General features: G+C 29.2%; 3 protein-coding genes and 1 non-coding gene across 5 annotated transcripts; 3 read left to right on the top strand and 1 right to left on the bottom strand.

Annotated features, from left to right (window-relative positions):
- Positions 1–4,161: 4,161 nt before the first annotated feature.
- LOC127261681 (uncharacterized) lies at positions 4,162–6,552 on the top strand. The gene is made up of 7 exons (XM_051289977.1): positions 4,162–4,266; positions 4,388–4,425; positions 4,769–5,272; positions 5,378–5,826; positions 5,977–6,029; positions 6,283–6,396; positions 6,502–6,552. Exons 1-7 carry the CDS (start codon positions 4,162–4,164, stop codon positions 6,550–6,552), a joined length of 1,314 nt encoding a protein of 437 aa, XP_051145934.1.
- On the bottom strand, positions 4,608–4,714 carry LOC127261937 (small nucleolar RNA R71). Its single transcript, XR_007841030.1, has one exon. It is a non-coding gene; the product is annotated as a small nucleolar RNA R71 (small nucleolar RNA).
- Positions 6,553–8,344: 1,792 nt separating the features above from the next.
- LOC127261680 (zinc finger BED domain-containing protein DAYSLEEPER-like) lies at positions 8,345–9,600 on the top strand. Its single transcript, XM_051289976.1, has 2 exons — positions 8,345–8,466; positions 9,303–9,600. The coding sequence occupies exons 1-2, from the start codon at positions 8,345–8,347 to the stop codon at positions 9,598–9,600; spliced, it is 420 nt and encodes a 139-aa protein (XP_051145933.1).
- Positions 9,601–12,304: 2,704 nt separating this feature from the next.
- LOC127261625 (nudix hydrolase 25) lies at positions 12,305–17,028 on the top strand. 2 transcript variants are annotated; one of them, XM_051289906.1, is made up of 6 exons: positions 12,305–12,487; positions 12,843–12,893; positions 14,441–14,533; positions 14,650–14,744; positions 16,013–16,124; positions 16,620–17,028. In XM_051289906.1, the coding sequence occupies exons 1-6, from the start codon at positions 12,422–12,424 to the stop codon at positions 16,725–16,727; spliced, it is 525 nt and encodes a 174-aa protein (XP_051145863.1). In that variant the 5' UTR covers positions 12,305–12,421; the 3' UTR covers positions 16,728–17,028. The 2 variants fall into 2 exon arrangements, with proteins under 2 accessions (XP_051145863.1, XP_051145862.1); XM_051289905.1 differs by having other exon boundaries at positions 16,611–17,028.
- Positions 17,029–18,944: the final 1,916 nt, after the last annotated feature.

Raw genomic sequence — 18,944 nt, 5'->3', positions numbered from 1 at the left:
TACTATTAAAGCAGGGTAATAAAATTAAAAAATAATAATAAAAAAAATTGATTATTACTATGTATTGATGTAAAGGTAATAAAATGGTTTATTATAAATGAATTGTACATAAATTTATTAAACGGTAAAAAAATACATAATATTGGCAAACAAATATATCATTATCTTTTAATCTATTATAAAAATTCAAAAGACTTTTGAGTGAGTCATAAAGAGTAATTTTACTATGTACTCCCTCCGTCCGGTTCTAAGGGTTTCATTTACCTTTTGCGTAATTGTAATTAACATTAAAAATATTCTTATATTTATATAATTTTTTGCACAAATATCATTATAATATTATAAGACACTAATAGAACTAATTTTGTGATTTTCCCTTGATTTGTACTACGTTTTCATATAGTAATTAATATTCAAATATGAATACGCAAAAAGTAAATGAGACCCTTAGAACCGGACGGAAGTAGTATTACTTTTGTACCAATTCAAGGTATCATCTTTATCATTTTTTGTCCCTTAAACTTGTTTACGTCATTGTTTATAATAATATGTAAAGTGTGTGGGTATTTTTTATTAGGAAAAATTATCCATAACTCTCCTATAATTTCAAAATTTAGCGTAAATTCCTCTAATACTTTAAAAATTACATGACGTCCCTTTATACTTTAAAAAATATTGCATAAAAATTGGCTTCTATGTAAAAATTATAGATAGAAAATCATCTTTTCATCACACAAAAAATATTAAAAAGGGTTTCGTGCAACTTTTTTAAAATATAAGGGAACGTCATGCAATTTTCAAAATAAATAGAATTTATGATAGTTTTTAAACCACATGAGAATTATGATCAATTTTGTCTTTTATTAAAATAAAAAGTATTTTTACAAAAAAAAATAATAAAACAGATACATTGGAATTGGACATAAAAAGAAATAAAATAATTAGATACGACTCGAAGAAAGAAAATACCCCATTTGTCCCAAAACAATAGTCATATTTTTTTTTTTTTCGTCCGTTTGCAAATAATAATCTCATTTTAATAAATAATTATATCACTATAAAATATCTCTATTTTTTTTAATTATTGTTACATAAATATCATTATTTTTTGGGCATGGATAGTTGGTAATCCGGTCAAGTCAGCATGTTGTTATATGAATGACCAGACTATATTTATACATATTTCAACGTATTTATAATACTACATATATTATATTATAAATCAACATATCACTACAAAAAAATAATCTAATTTGTAACAGAATTTCGTCCTTAAAGTTCACGTAGCTAACGTAATTCCATTTCTAATTCCGTCTCTAATGTCATTAGTAACGGAAACAGTAGATTTAGAGACAAAAAAGTTTTGTTACAAAAATGATTTTTTCTTGTAGTGTATGTCATCTTAGAACGCTGTATAAACATATGTAGGTCACTTATACTGACCGGATCAAAACAACTAGGGATATCAAATGGGGCGGGTTAGCCCCGAACCCGTTCTTAATGAGGCGGGTTCGGGTCTAAATAATATGTTTCGTGGCGTATTGTGGATTTTAAATTTTAAATCTGGCCGGATTCGGGGCGAGTTTTAAATTATTATAACTAATATATGTATATTTATATAATAAAAATATATTATTTATTTATTTAGATAATTTTAAATATAAAACTCAATTAGTCGTGTGCTCCTAGTAATTTTTTTAAAATTATTATAACTAATACATATATATTTATATAATCAAAATATATTATTTATTTATTTATATAATTTTAAATATATAACTCAATTAGTCGCCTGCCTCCAACTCTAAATCTCTAATTTCTCTTTCCGTTTCTTTAACCGCGACTATTGCCGTATGCCATCCTCATCCACTCGTCTGCCGCCAGCGCCACTATGCCACCACCGGCCGCTTGCACCACCGCTGTCAGCTATGAGTTTCTTTTTTCTGTGTTGTGGTAAGTACATATTGGTTATTACTTACAACATATATATCTGAATATTTTGATTTATAGTTATGATTTTTGGTTAGTTTGCTCCACGATCTTACAACAATTAGTAGAAAACTGATTATTCAACTAATAAAATAGCATATGTCATTGATTAAATAAACAAAATAAATTAAGCAGACAAGACAAAATTATAGCAGGTACATCTTATATAACAAACTATTAAAAGATAAATGAAAAATACGTAGCAAACTAGTCATACAAAATGAAGAATTAAATCATTAACCTCGTATATCTAATAATCACATGTTCTACAATAGCAAAAATTTGTATTTTTCCTACTTTTTTATACTATTAACAGAAACTAGGTTATACTTAGTATTGCAATATTACACTTTTTTATATGAAAGTATTAATTCTGAATTTTAATTATTAAGATATAATTTTTTATTTATTATTTTTATACAATTGCTGATGGAATTTGAAGAAACAGATAATTCTATACTATCGGTAGAGATTTCAGATTTTGATGCAAATAATCTTGCAAATGCGATTGAAACTTTGGATATAGATGAAAGTAGCAGCAAAAGAAAAAGAACGTCTGAGTATTGGAATCAATTCAAAATGATTAAAGTAGATAATATGACATATGCCGAGTGCAAGTATTGACAAGTTCGTTTGAAAGCACCAAGTGATTACGGGACCGATCATTTGCATAAACATTATGAAATGTCTTGTACGAAAAGACCAAGAAAGATGATATCCAACAAGCATTTCTCAATCTTCAAAATATTAGTTGATAGCCATAAATCGCATGTGTTAAATATTCATGGAACTAACAATCTTCAAAATCACATGTTTAGCTAATAGCCATAAATCGCATTTGTTAAATATTAATATTATTTGCGATATTTGGTTAATTTTGATTAGATTCTACCTGATTTGGGTATATATTATTTATTTATGATTTGCAGGAGAAAAATAATAAAATTGATAGAATTAGAGGGAAAAGAGTACAAAAAGGTTCAAAGCCCAATTGTTACAAAATTAGGGCAAATATAAAGGAAAGAAAGAAAGGGGAGGCGCCACTTTATGCTACTTGCCGAGGAGAACACCGTGCAGACTAGTCCCAGGGAAAAACCGTGCAAGGGCAAGAGGGAGAAAGATTCTTCCAAGAAGATTACGAGTTCTACCCATACCAACATCATTCTCAGGCGATGTTTCTCTTTGTTTCCTTTTTTTTTCCTCCTATGATTAGCGAGTAATTCACTTTTTTAGTCTATGAGTGAAAAACAACTTGATATGAATTTGGGATATTAAACTTGTTTTGATTTATGATATTTCTTTGGTTATAAGTATTTATGTTATTTCTGATTTCTTTGAGTTATAATCTTTTTTGGGTTGGGTATTGTGGTAAGGTATTTCAATTGGATTAAGGATTAATTGCTAAACTAACTTAGGCATCCGTAATTGCGTTTTAATTTGGTTCAAGTAGCAACTAATGGCAGACACCATTAGGAAATCACATAATCAATTTTAAACAATTTCGAATAGGTAATTGTTAAATTGAGTTAGTCTCTTCTAGTTCGCAAGGCGGTTAGGCTAGTAAATTCTTTTTGGCGTCACTAGGAATCTAGTCTAACTAGGAAAGCAGTTGACGGACGTACCTAAACTGTCGAGAAATTAAGGAAGAGTTGGTTATTAGGCGCGTGTCGGTAACTATAACTAATTTATTTAGAAACCAATAAAATTAAATATTTATCGATGATCAAATCCACTACTCAAGTTGTCAATTTCATTCATAGACTGGAAACTTATTTTTATTGAATTTATTTTTTAGTCGTAGAGTTTTTAGTTTGTTATTTTATTTTTATTTCCTACTTCCAAAATTCCCCCTTTTATTATATTTATAAATTAAACAATTGAATGTAAAACCTTTTTAATTTCCTAAGGAGACGACCCTACTTCATCTATACTACGTTATTTTTATTGCAGAAGTAGGTTTATTATATTTAAATTTTGTTGTGTGTGAAGAACGCCTGTCAAATTTTTGCGCTGTTGCCAGGGAATTCCAATTGGTTTAATTTATCTTTGGTTGTTTTATATTATTTTTGAAAATCTGAGTTTTTCTAGTTTATGTCGAGATCTGATCGCACATGAATCTTGAGTTTCAATCCCGAAATTGAGAAGACTGCGTGTTGATTAAGAAAAGAAACTATGGAGCATCGCCAAAAAGATTTAACTTTAGAATTATCTAGCGATTTGAGTTTTGACGAGTTAGAGCTAGAAGAAGAGATGGATCAAAGGACACTGAGGGAGCTGGTAGCTCCTAACTTGACTTAGCAGCATCTGTACATAGCATACCCGACAGTAGAAGGTAACAGTGCTTTTGAATTAAAATCAGGCCTAATACACTTGTTGCCTTTTTTTCATGGGTTGTCAGGAGAAGAGCCACATAAGCATCTTCAAGAATTTGATGTCGTTTGCACAAGTATGAAGCCACAAGAAGTAACAAAAAATCAAATCAAGCTTCATGCTTTTCCCTTCTCACTGAAAGACGCTGCAAAAGATTGGCTATTCAATCTATCTGCCGAAAACATCACTACATGGCTGACATGAAGAGAAAATTTTTAGAAAAGTACTTTCCCGCTTCACGAGCTGCGATTATGAGGAAAGAGATATGTAGAATGACACAACATACAGGGGAGTCTTTATTTGAATATTATGACCGCTTTAATGCTCTACTTATTCGATGTCCCCATCATCAAATCCCAGTGCAATTACTGATTCAATATTTCTATGAAGGTTTAACTTCCATCGACAGGAGAATCATAGACGCAGCAAGTGGAGGGGCCTTGATGAGAAAAACTCCTAGAGAGGCGTGGGACTTACTGAACAATATGGTGATAAACTCACAACAGTTCGGACAAAAAGAAGCATTACCAGTTAAAGAAGCAAGCGATGTGAGTTCTATTCAACGACAATTGACTGAACTGATTTCATTTGTTCGACAATTTGTTTCAGGGAAGGCACAAATTAAGGCTTTTAGGATCTGTGCAAGTTCGGAACATCCTACTGATATTTGTCCTACTTTAAGTCAAAAAGTAGATGTCAGTGCTGCAGGATTCATCCCAAGAGCATACAACCACTACTCGAATACCTACAATCTAGGATGGAAAGATCAGCCGAACTTAAAGTATATGAATCAACAATCTAAATTTGGAGATCATTCGAGAGGATTCCCAACACTTAACCACCCTCCACAACCCCCTCAAACGGTTCCTAGTAATTCCTTAGAGGATCTGATGAAAACTATGGCGTCTAACATGTTGCAATTTCAACATGAAACTTGGAATAGCATAAGAAACTTGGAAGAACAAGTAAGTCAAATAGCAAATGCGATGTGCGAGATGAAGTAAAAAGAAAAATGTAGATTGCCCTCACAACCCGACGTCAATCCGAGGAATGTGAGCTCGATTGTTATACAAAATGGAAAAGATTCAGAAGTATCGAAGATTGGAGTTCCAAAAGACAAGAATGAGAAAGACATTAAGAAAGAAATAGAGCAAGACATCACTGAAACATTGAACAATGTAACTTTTGATACACCTACTAATACTAAAACTAATGTTGCACCGTTTCCTTGCAGGTTGGTGAAACCAAATAAGGATGACAAAAATAAGAAGATGATGGAGATGTTTCGAAAGGTGGAATTGAACATACTCTTACTAGATGCAATCAAGCAAGTGCCGAAGTATGCAAAATTTCTGAAGGATCTTTGTGCGAACAAGAATAGACTACATGGAGACAAATGCATTATTATTGGTGAGAGCGTATCTGCCGTTTTACAACGTAAGCTTCCTCATAAATGTAGAGATCCAGGTATGTTCTCGGTTCCTTGTAAGATAGGTAAGTTGGAGATTAAACGAGCAATGTTAGATTTAGGAGCTGCAATTAATGTGATGCTTAAATCTATTTATAAGTCTTTGAACATTGGGTCTTTAAAATAAACTGGAATTATGATACAATTAGCCGATAGGACAAATGCTAACCCTGAAAGAATGATTGAAGATGTCCTAGTGCAAGTTAACGAATTAATTTTTCCAATTGATTTTTATGTGCTTGATATACATTATTATGATTCTCCAAATCCTGCACTGATTTTACAAGGTAGACCATTTATGTACACCGCACAAACTAAAACTGATGTGAAACAAAGTATACTTTCTATGAAATTTGATGGTGAGAAAGTGCAATTTAATTATTTCTGATTCTATTAAATACCTTGAAAAATCTAGTGTGTTGTGCAGTGTGAATATTATTGACAAAAGTATGCAGGGAGTCTTGAGATTGCATGAGAAATCTATTCTGGACATAAAATCAAAGCCGCATCTGAGTCAATTGAAGCTTGTTCACTTAAACGATAATGTGAATCTTGCAAAGAATTTTTTTGTGAGTAATCATCGTTTTAAACATGGAAGTAAAAAACAAAAATTGAAGTGGGTAAGACGGTATAAAGTAGTTCTACCTAATGGTTAACATGGTAACTGCGTCTAGCCAAATACGTTAAAGAGAGGCGCTTCTTGGGAGACAACCCAAGTTTTCTAGCTTTATTTCTTTTATTTTCTTTAGTTTTTGTTTTATTTTTTTAATTTTTAAACATCGCCTATTTGATTTGGATTCTTTATTTTATGTAGGGAACTTCTTGGAGAATTTTGAAAGAAAAAAAAAAAAAAAAAGCCGCCGTCTTTTTTCTTCTTTCTCCCTAAGCTACCAATTTTGGTGTTGGCTAAAAGAGACGCACAATCAACTTGAAGAAGTTTGGAATCCAAAGCAAAAACATACAGTCGCACCAATCCTACGGATTCCAGGAAAGTTCCTCTCTTATTTTACTTTTTTTTACATTAAGGACAATGTTTGCTTTAGGTGTGGGGAGAGAGTTATGCAAATATTTTGGGCAAATTTTTCATTTTGTGCTACTTTTGATGCCTGATTTGCTAGCCTTTCACATGTTTTTTAGATTTGTCTGAAGTGAGTCAAAGGTGGTTTAAGTGATAGGTTAGTCTGATATGATTGATGACATTGGATTTGAAATATGTTAAGTCAGGTTGACATTTGAACCTTGTGATAATTTGAGTATATATTCAAAAAAGCTTACATTAGAAAATAAACTACATATTATCAAGCTTTTGGAAATTCTTTCTTGTTTGATTTGTAGTATTCAATTAGATGACCTAGAACTTGAGTGAATATGCATGTTGAACTTGCAACTATCGAGTCTTGCATTTTGAAAATGATAAGGGCATTAAGTAACCATTGAGCCTTTCTTTATCACCCAACACAATATATTTCCCCCAGTTAGCCCATTTGAGACTTTTTAGCCTATTTTTCTTATATTAAACCGTCTTTTAGCTGCATACCCTTCTTTTGATATTAAGCTTTCTCCGATTTTAACCCTATGTTAGAAATAATTAATTTAAGTTCACGGTGTGATGCACCTTATTTGTTCGGCACTAGTTAGAAACGAAGTTTGAGTATAAATAAATAACGCATTCAAAAGTGTTTGCTTCAATGAAAACGGGTAGTGAAAGGCGTATATATATTTTTTAAAAAAAAAGGCCAAAAAACAAAGAGCAAAAAAAAGGCCCAGAAAAAATAATAAAAAAATTAAATCTTGATGAAGTATTATTGATATAATTATGTTATCAAATTTTGGGTAGTGAATAAAGTAAGGGTTTTATTGTTTATGTCGAACTGTTTTTCACATGCTAGCATCGTGTTCTTATTGTGTTCTTTTCTAACATATTTTAGCTTTCGCATATCCTTTTTTCTACCCCTAACCATCAGCCCTGTTACAACCTTTATAAAAATGTCCCTTTGATTCTTGATGTTAGATTCGAGTATCTTAAGCAAGGGATTTGATTTTCATTCAAGCCTATAGGATAATTTTTTTTCGTACTACTTGAACGTCAGCTTATTATACACATTTATTTCTTTCAGAGAGCATGTGCGCATACACTTTATCCTTTGAGGTTGACTTGGCTTGATATGTTGAATTTCCGATTTATTTGGTTGAATTAGATTTTCTTGTCATATTGAGTCGCATGCGATTTCTTTTGACTTGTTTCGAATTTATGCTTAAGGGCAAGCATGATCTAGGTGTGGGGAGATTTGATAGCCATAAATCGCATGCGTTAAATATTTATATTATTTGCGATATTTGGTTGATTTTGATTAGATTATACCTGATTTGGGTATATATTATTTATTTATGATTTGCAGGAGAAAAATAATAAAATTGATGGAATTAGAGGGAAAAGAGAAGAAAAAGGTCCAAAGCCCAATTTTTACAAAATTAGGGCAAATATAAAGGAAAGAAAAAAGGGGGAAGCGCCACTTTATGCCACTTGCCGAGGAGAACACCATGCGGAACAGTCCTAGAGAGAAACCATGCAAGGGCAAGAAGGAGAAAGATTCTTTCAAGAAGATTTCGACTTCTACCCCTACCAACATCATTCTCAGGTAATGTTTCTCTTTGCTTCATTTTTTCTTCATCCTATGATTAGCGAGTAGTTCACTTTTCTAGTATATGAGTGAAAAACAACTTGGTATGGATTTGAGAGATTAGACTTGTTTTGATTTCTGATATTTCTTTGGTTCAAAGTATTTCTATTGTTTCTGATTGCTTTGAGTTATAATCTTTTATTTGGTTGGGTATTGTGGTCAGGTATTTCAATTGGATTAAAGATTAATTGTTAAACTAAATTAGACATCCATAATTGCGTTTTAATTTGGTTCAAGTAGCAACTAATGACAGACACCATTAGAAAATCACATAATCAATTTTAAACAATTTCGCATAGGTAATTGTTAAATTGAGTTAGGCTCTTCTAGTTCGCAAGGCGGTTAGGCTAGTAAATTTTTTGTGGCATCACTAGGGTTCTAGTCTAACTAGGGAAGCAGTTGATGGGCGTAGCTAGACTGTCGAGAAATTAATAAAGAGTTGGTTAATAGGCGCGTGTTGGTAACTATAACTAATTTCTTTAGAAACCAATAAAATTAAATATTTATCGATGATCAAATCCACTTCCCAAGTTGTCAATTTCATTCATGGACTGGAAACTTATTTCTATTGAATTTATCTTTTAGTCGTAGATTTTTTAGTTTGTTATTTTATTTTTATTTCCTACTTCCAAAATTCCCCATTTTATTATATTTATAAATTAAACAATCGAAAGTAAAACCTTTTAAATTCCCTGATGAGACGACCCTACTTCATCTATACTACGTTATTTTAATTGTAAAAGTAGGTTTATTATATTTAAATTTTGCAGCGTGTGACGAACGTCTGTCATTAGCCAAGATGAATCAAGACGTGAGCTTGCTATAATGGTTATTCTACATGACTATCCAATTTCAATGGTTGATTATATTGGATTTAGAAGATTTGTTACAAGTCTTCAACCTGCCTTCAACATGAGTTCACAAAATACTCTCAGGAATGATATTTTCAAAATTTATGAAAGTGAAAAAGCTAAGCGTTATTCATTATTGGATAAGCTTAAGTGCCGGATTGCAATCACTACTGATATGTGGACATCAATCAACAGTAAAGGTTTTATGGCAATCACTGGTCATTTTATTGATAACTCATAGATTCTACAAAGTTTTATATTGAGGTAACTTTAATTTTTGAATTATAATTTTATATGTATTTATATGCATAATACTAATTAATTGTTAATTTTTATAGGTTTATTTATGTTCCGACTCCTCATACGGCTAAAGTATTGTCTGAAGTTCTTGTGGAATCACTACTGAATTGGAATATTGATAGAAAGCTATCAACAATTACCATTGACAATTGTTCTACCAATGATGTTATATTCCGTCATGTTTTGGAAAAGATTTGATTTTGGATGGAAATATACTACATATGCGATGTTCAGCTCATATTTTAAATTTGATTGTGAAAGACGGTTTTAAAATAATAAATGATGCTATTGAAACAATTCAAGATAGTGTTGTTTATTGGATTGCTTCACCTGCTATAGTTGAAAATTTTAAGGAGGCTTCACGCCAATTGCATATTTATTGTGGTAAAAAGTTGGTTTTTTATTGTAAAACTCATTGGAACTCGACTTATTTGATACTAGAAACAATTATTTTATATAAGGATGTGTTTCCACGAGTTAAACTTCAAGAGAGACATTATGATAGAGTGCCCAGTGAAGAAGATTGGAAGAATTCAAAAGAAATTTGTGCAAAGTTGAAACTTTTTTATCAAGCCACGGAAATGTTTTCTAGCACTCTTTGTCCTACACCTAATTATTTCTTTCCAAAGATATGTGATATCAAAGCTGAAATTAGATGAGTGGGCGAAGAGTTCAAATATGATGATTAAAGACATTGCTAAAATAATATTGATGAAATATGAGAAATATTGAAATAGTTATCATATTATAATGGTGTTGTTGTTGTGTTGGATCCTCGATACAAAATGAAGTTGGTTAAATTCTATTTTCTCTTGATATATGGTGATAATCGGTGGGAAAAAATTGAGGAGATCCAACAATATTGCTATGATCTCTTGTATGACTATCAATCTAGGGATACATGTTCAAGTATTGGACATTCTGAATGTTTGGATTTGTGGAATTCATCATCGTATAATTCTACTTGTGATACATTTAAGAGTGATCCATTAGCTTTGTATGATTAGTATATTGCTTCTAGTTCAAATTATTCTGCTAAAGTGTCATCAACATCTGAATTGGACTTATATTCGGAGGAAAATGTGCTACCAAGAACTCCAAATTTTGATGTTTTGAGTTAGTGAAAACTAATGGAGTGAGATATCCTACTTTGCAAAAAATTGCATGAGATGTGTTGGCTATTTCTGTTTCAACAGTTGCTTCTGAATCAACATTTAGTACAAGTGAAAAATTGGTTAGTCCTCATCGTAGTAGATTTAATCCATCTACTTTGGAAGCATTAATGTGTACTTGACATTGATTATGGAATCAAGCTACAAGTAAGTATTTATTTTTAACATTTTAATTTTTTTACTTGTATAATATAATACTCCCTCCGTCCACACACAAAGTATACATTTACTTTTGGCGCGGTGTTTAAAGAATAATAGTATTTTAATTATAGAGGGTAGTTGAAAGTAGTGTAATGTCATTTTTGCCCTTACTTTTTGGTGTAAAAATAATGATGTGATGTAAAGTAAGGGTATTTGTGGAAAAAGTGAGGTATTTAATGAAATGTTTACTTTGTAATTGGACGTCCCAAAATAGAAACATGTATACTTTCTAACTGGACAGAGGGAGTATAATAATATGTATATATATATTTTTTAATTAGGTACTAGTGGATCGACCGTTAGATAAAAAAAACAATTGTCCTCCTGCAATGCTAGATGAAGATGAAGACTTTGATATTGAAGAATGTTAGAATTAACTATTTGATGTTTTGAATTTTTATATTTGAATTGTATTTATGTACTTTTATCTTATTTTTATGGATCAATATTTGATTGTTTTTATAATTATATTTTTTTTGTGCTTTTAATGCTATTTTTTTAGTATTCGATTGTTAAAAAAAATATTTATTATTATTATTATTATATTTTCCTAAAAAAAATGAGTTTTCCTGGTTGGCCCCGAACCCGATGGGTTCAAGGCGGGGCGGGTCCTGGGGCAAGGCTGAAGCGGAACGGAACGGATTTCAGGGCCTAATATTTTCTATCCGGCCCGAACCCACCCCGTTGACATCCCTAAAAGCAGCACCATGTTGATTTGGTCAGATCAGCCTAGAATCTACCGCGTTACTTTTTACACAAATATAATCACAAAAATATTTTAGTTTTTTATTATCTGTTTTATACCCACTTTTAATATAATCTACTCTCTTGTCCCTTGACAATTTATCTATTTTTCTATTTTGGTATATCATATAACAAAGTATTCATTTTATTTATTTTAGTAATTGTACTATCTACTTAACATTACATTTATTTTTACTTTGTTCTAATATAATATTAATACTTTTAAAACTCCGGAAACAAAATAAATTGATAGATAAATATAAGACGGATGATTATTTATTAAATTTAATGTCGAATGGAGAGATTCAATATGATGCCGATTAGATTTGTTTTTATTATTTTATGTATATATAGATCTATCTCTCTCTCTCTCTCTCTATATATATATATATGTATAATTGTATATGGTGGCCTCCCACGTCATTGTAAGGTCATTCTTACATAGGCGCGCACAGTGGTTATGAACCCGTTTGACTTTGCGCTAAGGTAAAGTGATATATCATACTCATTTAATTTCATCTATTCAATTCGGACAAATAAATTCCCTTTCTTCTCTCTCTCTCACTTTCCCAGTTTCCTCTTTGCTCTGACTTCTTTCTCTAATTTCTCTCTCTCTGGTCATCATCAGTGAGAGATAGTCTATCAATGGAAGGTCTTCCCCCTGGATATCGCCCCAACGTCGGACTCTGCCTCCTCAACCAGGATAACATGGTACGCAAATTCCTTCTTCTTACACCTCCATACCATACGATGAATTCGTGTCTGCTCAAACTCATTTCTATTTTTATGTCTTTTTAGTTTTGAATTTTTATAATTGTTCTGCTGCTACAGATCGTGCGTTTTATCGGTATCCTCTTTTGCCTGTGTGATTGATTCGTCTTCTATTTCGAAATCGTTTCGGAGAATTTTTTTTTTTAGGTTAATTTTGCCCTAAATTAGTACAGCTGTCTGATTTGGGTAACTTTTTTTTTTACCTCAATTTGCAATTGCAATTGCGAACTAGATTCATTACATTTTTCTTTTTTCTTTTTAATTTTTTACTATTATTTTTTTTTTTTATCCCCAGGTTTTTGTTGCATCGAGATTAAATGTTCCTGGAGCATGGCAGATGCCTCAGGTAAATTAATCACTGTTATTCTGGAATGCCTATAAATTTTACAGTTACTTTTTTATAATAAGAAAATGAAGTGTGTTTGTCCGTGGGATTGAGGTTTGAATTTAATAGTTGAGTGATGTAATAACGTTCATTTGTTATATTAAATATAAAATAAATTTCTAATATAATACATTGAAGAAATTGATTAATTTAATATTTTTGAAAAAGAAAAAAAAAAAGATTGAATAATAAAAACTTGTTCTAAAATTCACAAAAGAAAACAATTGTCTCCTGACTGGCCTAGTTTCTGTTGGGAATAGAGGATTTTGGAATTTGGAGTTTAATTTTTGTTTTGGATTTTATTCCCACTTTTTTTTTTTTTTTCTGTAATTTGAATATAATATTCTACCAAAATAATAATAAAAATAAATTGTATATTTAAAACCAAACTCACAAAATAGTTAGATTTGTTTCTTTAATATTTTAATTTGAAATATTTTTTTATATGCGACGACACAGATAATAGTATCGATGCATAAAATTAGTAATATTTTATATTGAAAGCTGAATTTTTGTGAGAAAATAATATATATATGCATTATATATATTGAAGATCGTATCATAAAAAATTTAGGGGTGTGTTTCTTTATTCCAAAATTTTTAATTTTTTACTATTTGTTCTGTGCGTTCCTCGAAAAAATATATATTTTTTTCTTACAAACATTTCATTAAATATTATTTTAATACTAAATTCAAATCAATTTTTTTTTTTATATATCCATTTGTATTTTGAATTTTAATATTTTAGAAGATAATACTCTAATGTGATTTTTTGTTTAAAAAATAAGTCCTGTACAATTTCGTTTATGTCTTCTTGTTCATTAAAATTTCTCTTCTTATTCAACTCAGTTTTGGACAATAGATTTTTGGAAATTTTAGAATTTTGAAAAATTTAAGAATAATAAAATATTAATATTTGATATGGTATTTTGTTAAAAATAATAATAATAATATTTAATGTGATATTTTTGAATAAATCGAAATAGTGTTAAATTTTCAAAATTTAATCTAAACAGAGTTGCAATTTTATTTTTTTATTTAAAAAATTAGATCAAAAATTTATTCAGTATTCAAAACATCGTAATATAACATCAAACATATATGTTCTATTAAAATTTTTACTATTCTCAAAAAAATCTACAATTTCGAAATACTTTAAATATATCTAAACATAAAAGTAAAAAATTATGAAAAAAAATCCTTTTTTTTTTGTTAATTTTAAGTTGAGATAATTGTGGTCAGTGATGAAAATAATGATGGTTGATGTTTGAGGAGGGAATAGAAAATTAAAATGATAAATAAATAAATAAATAGTAAAACAACATTTTCTTCGTATTGTCAAAAAAAATTAAAATAATAATAAATAGAAAGTATTGTATAATGGCACTTAGAGACTATGCAAATTTAGTCGCGATTATTGTATAGTAAAAAAAATTAAAATTAAATTTCAAAAGAACGTAGCACTTTTTTTTTCCATTATTACAACATAGTTGTGCACATTATGATAGGGAAGTATCGAAGAAGGAGAAGACCCGAGGTCTGCCGCTGTTCGAGAACTCAAGGATGAAACTGGAGTTGTCTCTGCCGAAATAATCGATGAGGTCCACCCTTATTCTATTACACTATCATTGGTTTTAGCTGTCCGGACATTCGCATTTTTTAAGAATGTTCGAATAAATTATGTCGTCGATCTTTAAGAGGTCTAATGAATTGTCAGGTTCCGGGATGGTTGACCTACGAATTCCCGTCTGCTGTCAAGGCAAAAGTTAATCGTCTTTGGCGAGGAGAATGGCATGGACAAGCTACAAAATGGTTAGTACACAAATGTTGTAAGAAATATTCATATTTTGATCTAAATCGATAATCATGTCAATTATTTGCTTTCTTTTAGTGTTGGTCTATTTCAATCCATCGATCTTTTTGACACTTCTGTTTTTCGCCTTAATCTTTTCTTCGGACATACTTTAACTCCTTCAGTTAGTACTATTTGGTAATAATTGCCGAGAAGCTCGAATGAATGAGTTCTTTGTGTGAGCAACAAAACGAAAATTTGGAGGAATTTCATGTGTGTTTGTTGGTGATTTTTTATTTTATTTTTATTTTAGTTATTAGTTTGAATAGTGATTTAAATAGTATAAATTAATTTTTATTTATTAAAGTAATGGTAATACAATTGTGGACGTATAAAATTGTTTATTATAAATGAATTGTGTATAAGTTTAGAGGACGATAAAAAAAATAACAGCGACATAATTTTATGAAAGTAAATAATGTATTTGTATAGAAATAGATGAATAATAGAAATTTTGAAAATAATTACCAAACTTGGAAATTGATTAGTTAGATTTTAAATCTGATTAACTTTGATTATCTATTTATCATAGTAATAATTCATTTATTTTTACTTATATAACTATCTATGTATTGACATTTCATTTTATTAGGTGTAAGATGTTGTGAAACGATTTTTTCACATGTAATATTTCCCCACATTCGTATACACTCTCTCCATCCACTTTTAATGTGGTTATTTACTTTTGGCAAGTCGATTAAATAATATTAATATTTTAATAGTACTTAATAGTATCCAAGTATATTAAGATAAAATTATTTTTGCTAAAAGTAGTGGTATGTAATGACATGATTGTAATAAATGTAAAAATAGAAAAATTATAATTTATGATGGGATTGTGGTTATTAAAACGGAAAATATATACATTTGAATTGTACAAACGAAAATAAAAATATGTAAGCTTTAGAGATGGACGAATATTTTTTTACCATTCTACTTTTACTTTTGCTTTATAATAGTTTTATAAATTGTACTGAGAAAAGTAAAATAGGAAAAACCTAAGTATAAATAGTTGTAAATATTTTAGAACACCCAAATTAGAAATATACCATAAGATCTACGCGGTAATTATTTATATATATACATATATTTTAGCGTACATTTTAACTTTTCAAATGTACTCTTTGCTATCCGAAATAGTATTTTAGGATTCTATGGCTATTCATCGCTATTCAAGATTGACAACTAAGGATTGTTATTATCCATAATGTTCATAATTCATGGATAGGTTTCTGATGCGACTCGGAGCCGATGAGAGGGAAATAAATCTAGCAAATGCCGAAACTGATCGAGAGTTCTCAGAATGGAAATGGGCTTCCCCCGGGGAAGTAATCGAGCAGGTACTATACTAGTTTATTTAATTCTGGGAATGGTTACCGTGCAAAATTTTTAAATTAGCACCTATAATATATACAAACAATACATGTTTTTATTACACACAACTGTGTGTAATAAAGACATGTGCTATTCGTTTAGAATTATATGTGTGTTGTATAAAAGTATGTCATGTGTTAAAATCAACCGTTGTGTGTATTGTATGTGACTATAGCATGTGTTGTTAATTTATGTGTTGTATTTGTATTATATTGTTAATTTATGTGTTGTGTTTGTATTATATTAATGCTGCAAGAAGTAATACAATGTGTTGTTTGTTATTACATGTTGTGTTGTTAGTTTATGCGCTTTATTTGTATTATATTAATACAAGAGATGTGATGTCATAAGTAATACATTATGTTGTTTGTTATTACACAGTGTATTGTTCAATTGAATTTAATTTTTTGTTTGATTTTGATTTTGATTTTGATTTTAATTTTTGGACCAAGCTTCTGCAGGCAGTGGATTATAAGAGGCCGATGTACGAGGAGGTAATGGCGGCGTTTAGGTCGTACTTGAAGAGTACAGGAAAAGGAGCTGCAAAATGCTACTCGACAAAATGGTGAATGGCTCGATCGAGCAAAAAAGTTGTCTGTAAAAGGGAAATAATAAATAAAAGGAATAGAGTACACGAACGACACAACAACTACCTCGCGATTATGGTTTTATACAAATTTGGTTTTCTTGTGTATATTTTGACGGAGATGGGATCGAACTCGTGGATTAATTGTTTACTACGAAATGGTTGTCGACTAAGAACCGTGGGGCGTGATAACTGGTATTTTTGTAATTTTTTTATTTTGGTATCTTCGAAGAATAATTATTGAATGTAATATTCTGTATAAAATATGGATGTTGAATTTGATATTTTTTAGAGAGTAATTGGTTGAGTATAATACAAATTGTAAGTAGAAATTGATATGAACAAATCCTTTATTATTGATTTCTTTTTTTCTTTTTGAATAATATTTTGGCTCTATTTCTTTTGTGTTTGTTTTAAATTTATATACTATGTAAAATTTTATATTTTTATATATAAAAAAAAATACTATCTCCGTTCCATAAAAATGGTATTATTTGTTTTTTAAGTCATTGTATTTAGCATTAAAAATATCTTTATATTTATATAATTTATTTTGACAAATGTTGTCACATTTGCACTACGGTATTTTTAATTTATGTAATGCACTATTATTACTTTTATATAAATGAAATAATTAAAGCTGCTATTGAAAATTATAAATTTAATCGTTCCAGAGTTATCTATATTTTTAATGTTTTCATTTTGGTAATGTCATGAAGGATATTTTTGGATTGCCTCAAGAAAAAAAAAAATCAAAAGTAGACGTAGAAGTTGAAGTTAATCAAAAGTAGAAATGATTTATTTTTCGTTTAGATAAATTTTTATAATATAAATTTTTCGGAAAATATAAGATATAATAAAATATTTTTAAACAGTCAAAATTATTCAAAATGTCGTAATGATGTAAATGCATTTTTCTATTAAATATTCATAATTTTTTAAAATTTTATTAATTATATTTAAATTTTTAAAAGTATAATTAAAAAATATATATAATTTTTAAATTTGGCAAATTATATTTTAAAACTTTAATAAGTATAATATATAAATTAAAAATAAAATTACAATTTAATTTTAAATTAATTGTAATCTACAATTTATTTTATAAATTATATTTAACAAATCTAATTTTTACCTAGTATAATTAAAAATTTATATTTTTAAATTTTAGTATAGTAATTATAATTTAAGTATAATATATGAATTAGTTGTTATTATCATAGGTAAAAACAGTAATTTCAATTTCAAAGTTTTAAACTGGTTCTAAAAAGTCAATTTTTTAATTTCAAATCCTACTTTTATTTTTAGATAAATATGTATAAAAAAGTAAAACCAAAAGTCTTTTCTAGTAGTCAATGCAAATGGACTTAAATACTTCCTACCTCCCTTAATAATTTATCAATTGTTTTATTTTGGTTTATCTCATAACAAAATATTTATTTATTTGTTTTAGTAATTAATATTATCTATTTAATATTACAAATATTCTTTCAATTTACAATATATTACACAAATGTCATTATTTTTATATCATGCAATATAAATAAAGTTAGTTTAGGTTTATACTTTTATTTTTATTATATTTCGATATAATATTAATATTTCTCAAATTTTGTGCAAAAAAAATAAATGAATATTATAGATTTGGGACGGAAAGAATACTATTTGTGCACCGACAAAGTAATTTGCCACAAGCCCAGTCAATACAGCCCAAATGATTAAGTCCACTCAAGATTTTGGTCAGCAATTAAGTTGAGAGAATTAGAAAAATTGCCCGTATGAAGAGAAAGTAGAGAGAGTTGATTTTGGTCTATAGTTATCCACTTGTGATTACAAGAAAATTGAGAGAATTTAAGAAAATTATCGACATGATTTTTTCCTATTGCTTTGTTTTATGTTTTGGTTCCTACAATTAAGTATTAAAATTTCAATTAAATTAGATTCATTTTCAGACTTTATTTTGTGTTATTCTTCATCCGTTTAATTCTCACTCTATTCTTATCATATCAAATCAGCTTCAAAGGTTCTACCGTAATAATGTATATTCTGATATGTTACGTATCAATTTTCATTGCGATACCAAATTTGAATTCTTTTTTAAGGAAGTCGAAAAACTCAATTAACGTCAATTCCAATATACCTATAGATCCATTGGGCTGTCATCAACAGATTTTTGCGACAACGGTTTTATTAATGTTGG

This window comes from Andrographis paniculata, unplaced genomic scaffold, assembly GCF_009805555.1.
Source record: "Andrographis paniculata isolate CXL003 unplaced genomic scaffold, ASM980555v1 Contig64END, whole genome shotgun sequence".
Lineage (NCBI taxonomy): Eukaryota > Viridiplantae > Streptophyta > Magnoliopsida > Lamiales > Acanthaceae > Andrographis > Andrographis paniculata.
This window is presented reverse-complemented; position numbering and strand designations above follow the sequence as displayed.

Coding starts and splice junctions, on each gene's coding strand:
- LOC127261681 (XM_051289977.1), top strand. CDS start 4,162: ATGGAGCATCGCCAAAAAGATTTAACTTTAGAATTATCTAGCGATTTG. Junction 5,827..5,976: donor TCATAAATGTAGAGATCCAG/GTATGTTCTCGG, acceptor TGATACAATTAG/CCGATAGGACAAATGCTAAC. Junction 6,030..6,282: donor TTGAAGATGTCCTAGTGCAA/GTTAACGAATTA, acceptor AAAAGTATGCAG/GGAGTCTTGAGATTGCATGA.
- LOC127261680 (XM_051289976.1), top strand. CDS start 8,345: ATGCCACTTGCCGAGGAGAACACCATGCGGAACAGTCCTAGAGAGAAA. Junction 8,467..9,302: donor CCTACCAACATCATTCTCAG/GTAATGTTTCTC, acceptor GTCTGTCATTAG/CCAAGATGAATCAAGACGTG.
- LOC127261625 (XM_051289905.1), top strand. CDS start 12,422: ATGGAAGGTCTTCCCCCTGGATATCGCCCCAACGTCGGACTCTGCCTC. Junction 12,894..14,440: donor GAGCATGGCAGATGCCTCAG/GTAAATTAATCA, acceptor ACATTATGATAG/GGAAGTATCGAAGAAGGAGA. Junction 16,125..16,610: donor CCGGGGAAGTAATCGAGCAG/GTACTATACTAG, acceptor TTTTGGACCAAG/CTTCTGCAGGCAGTGGATTA.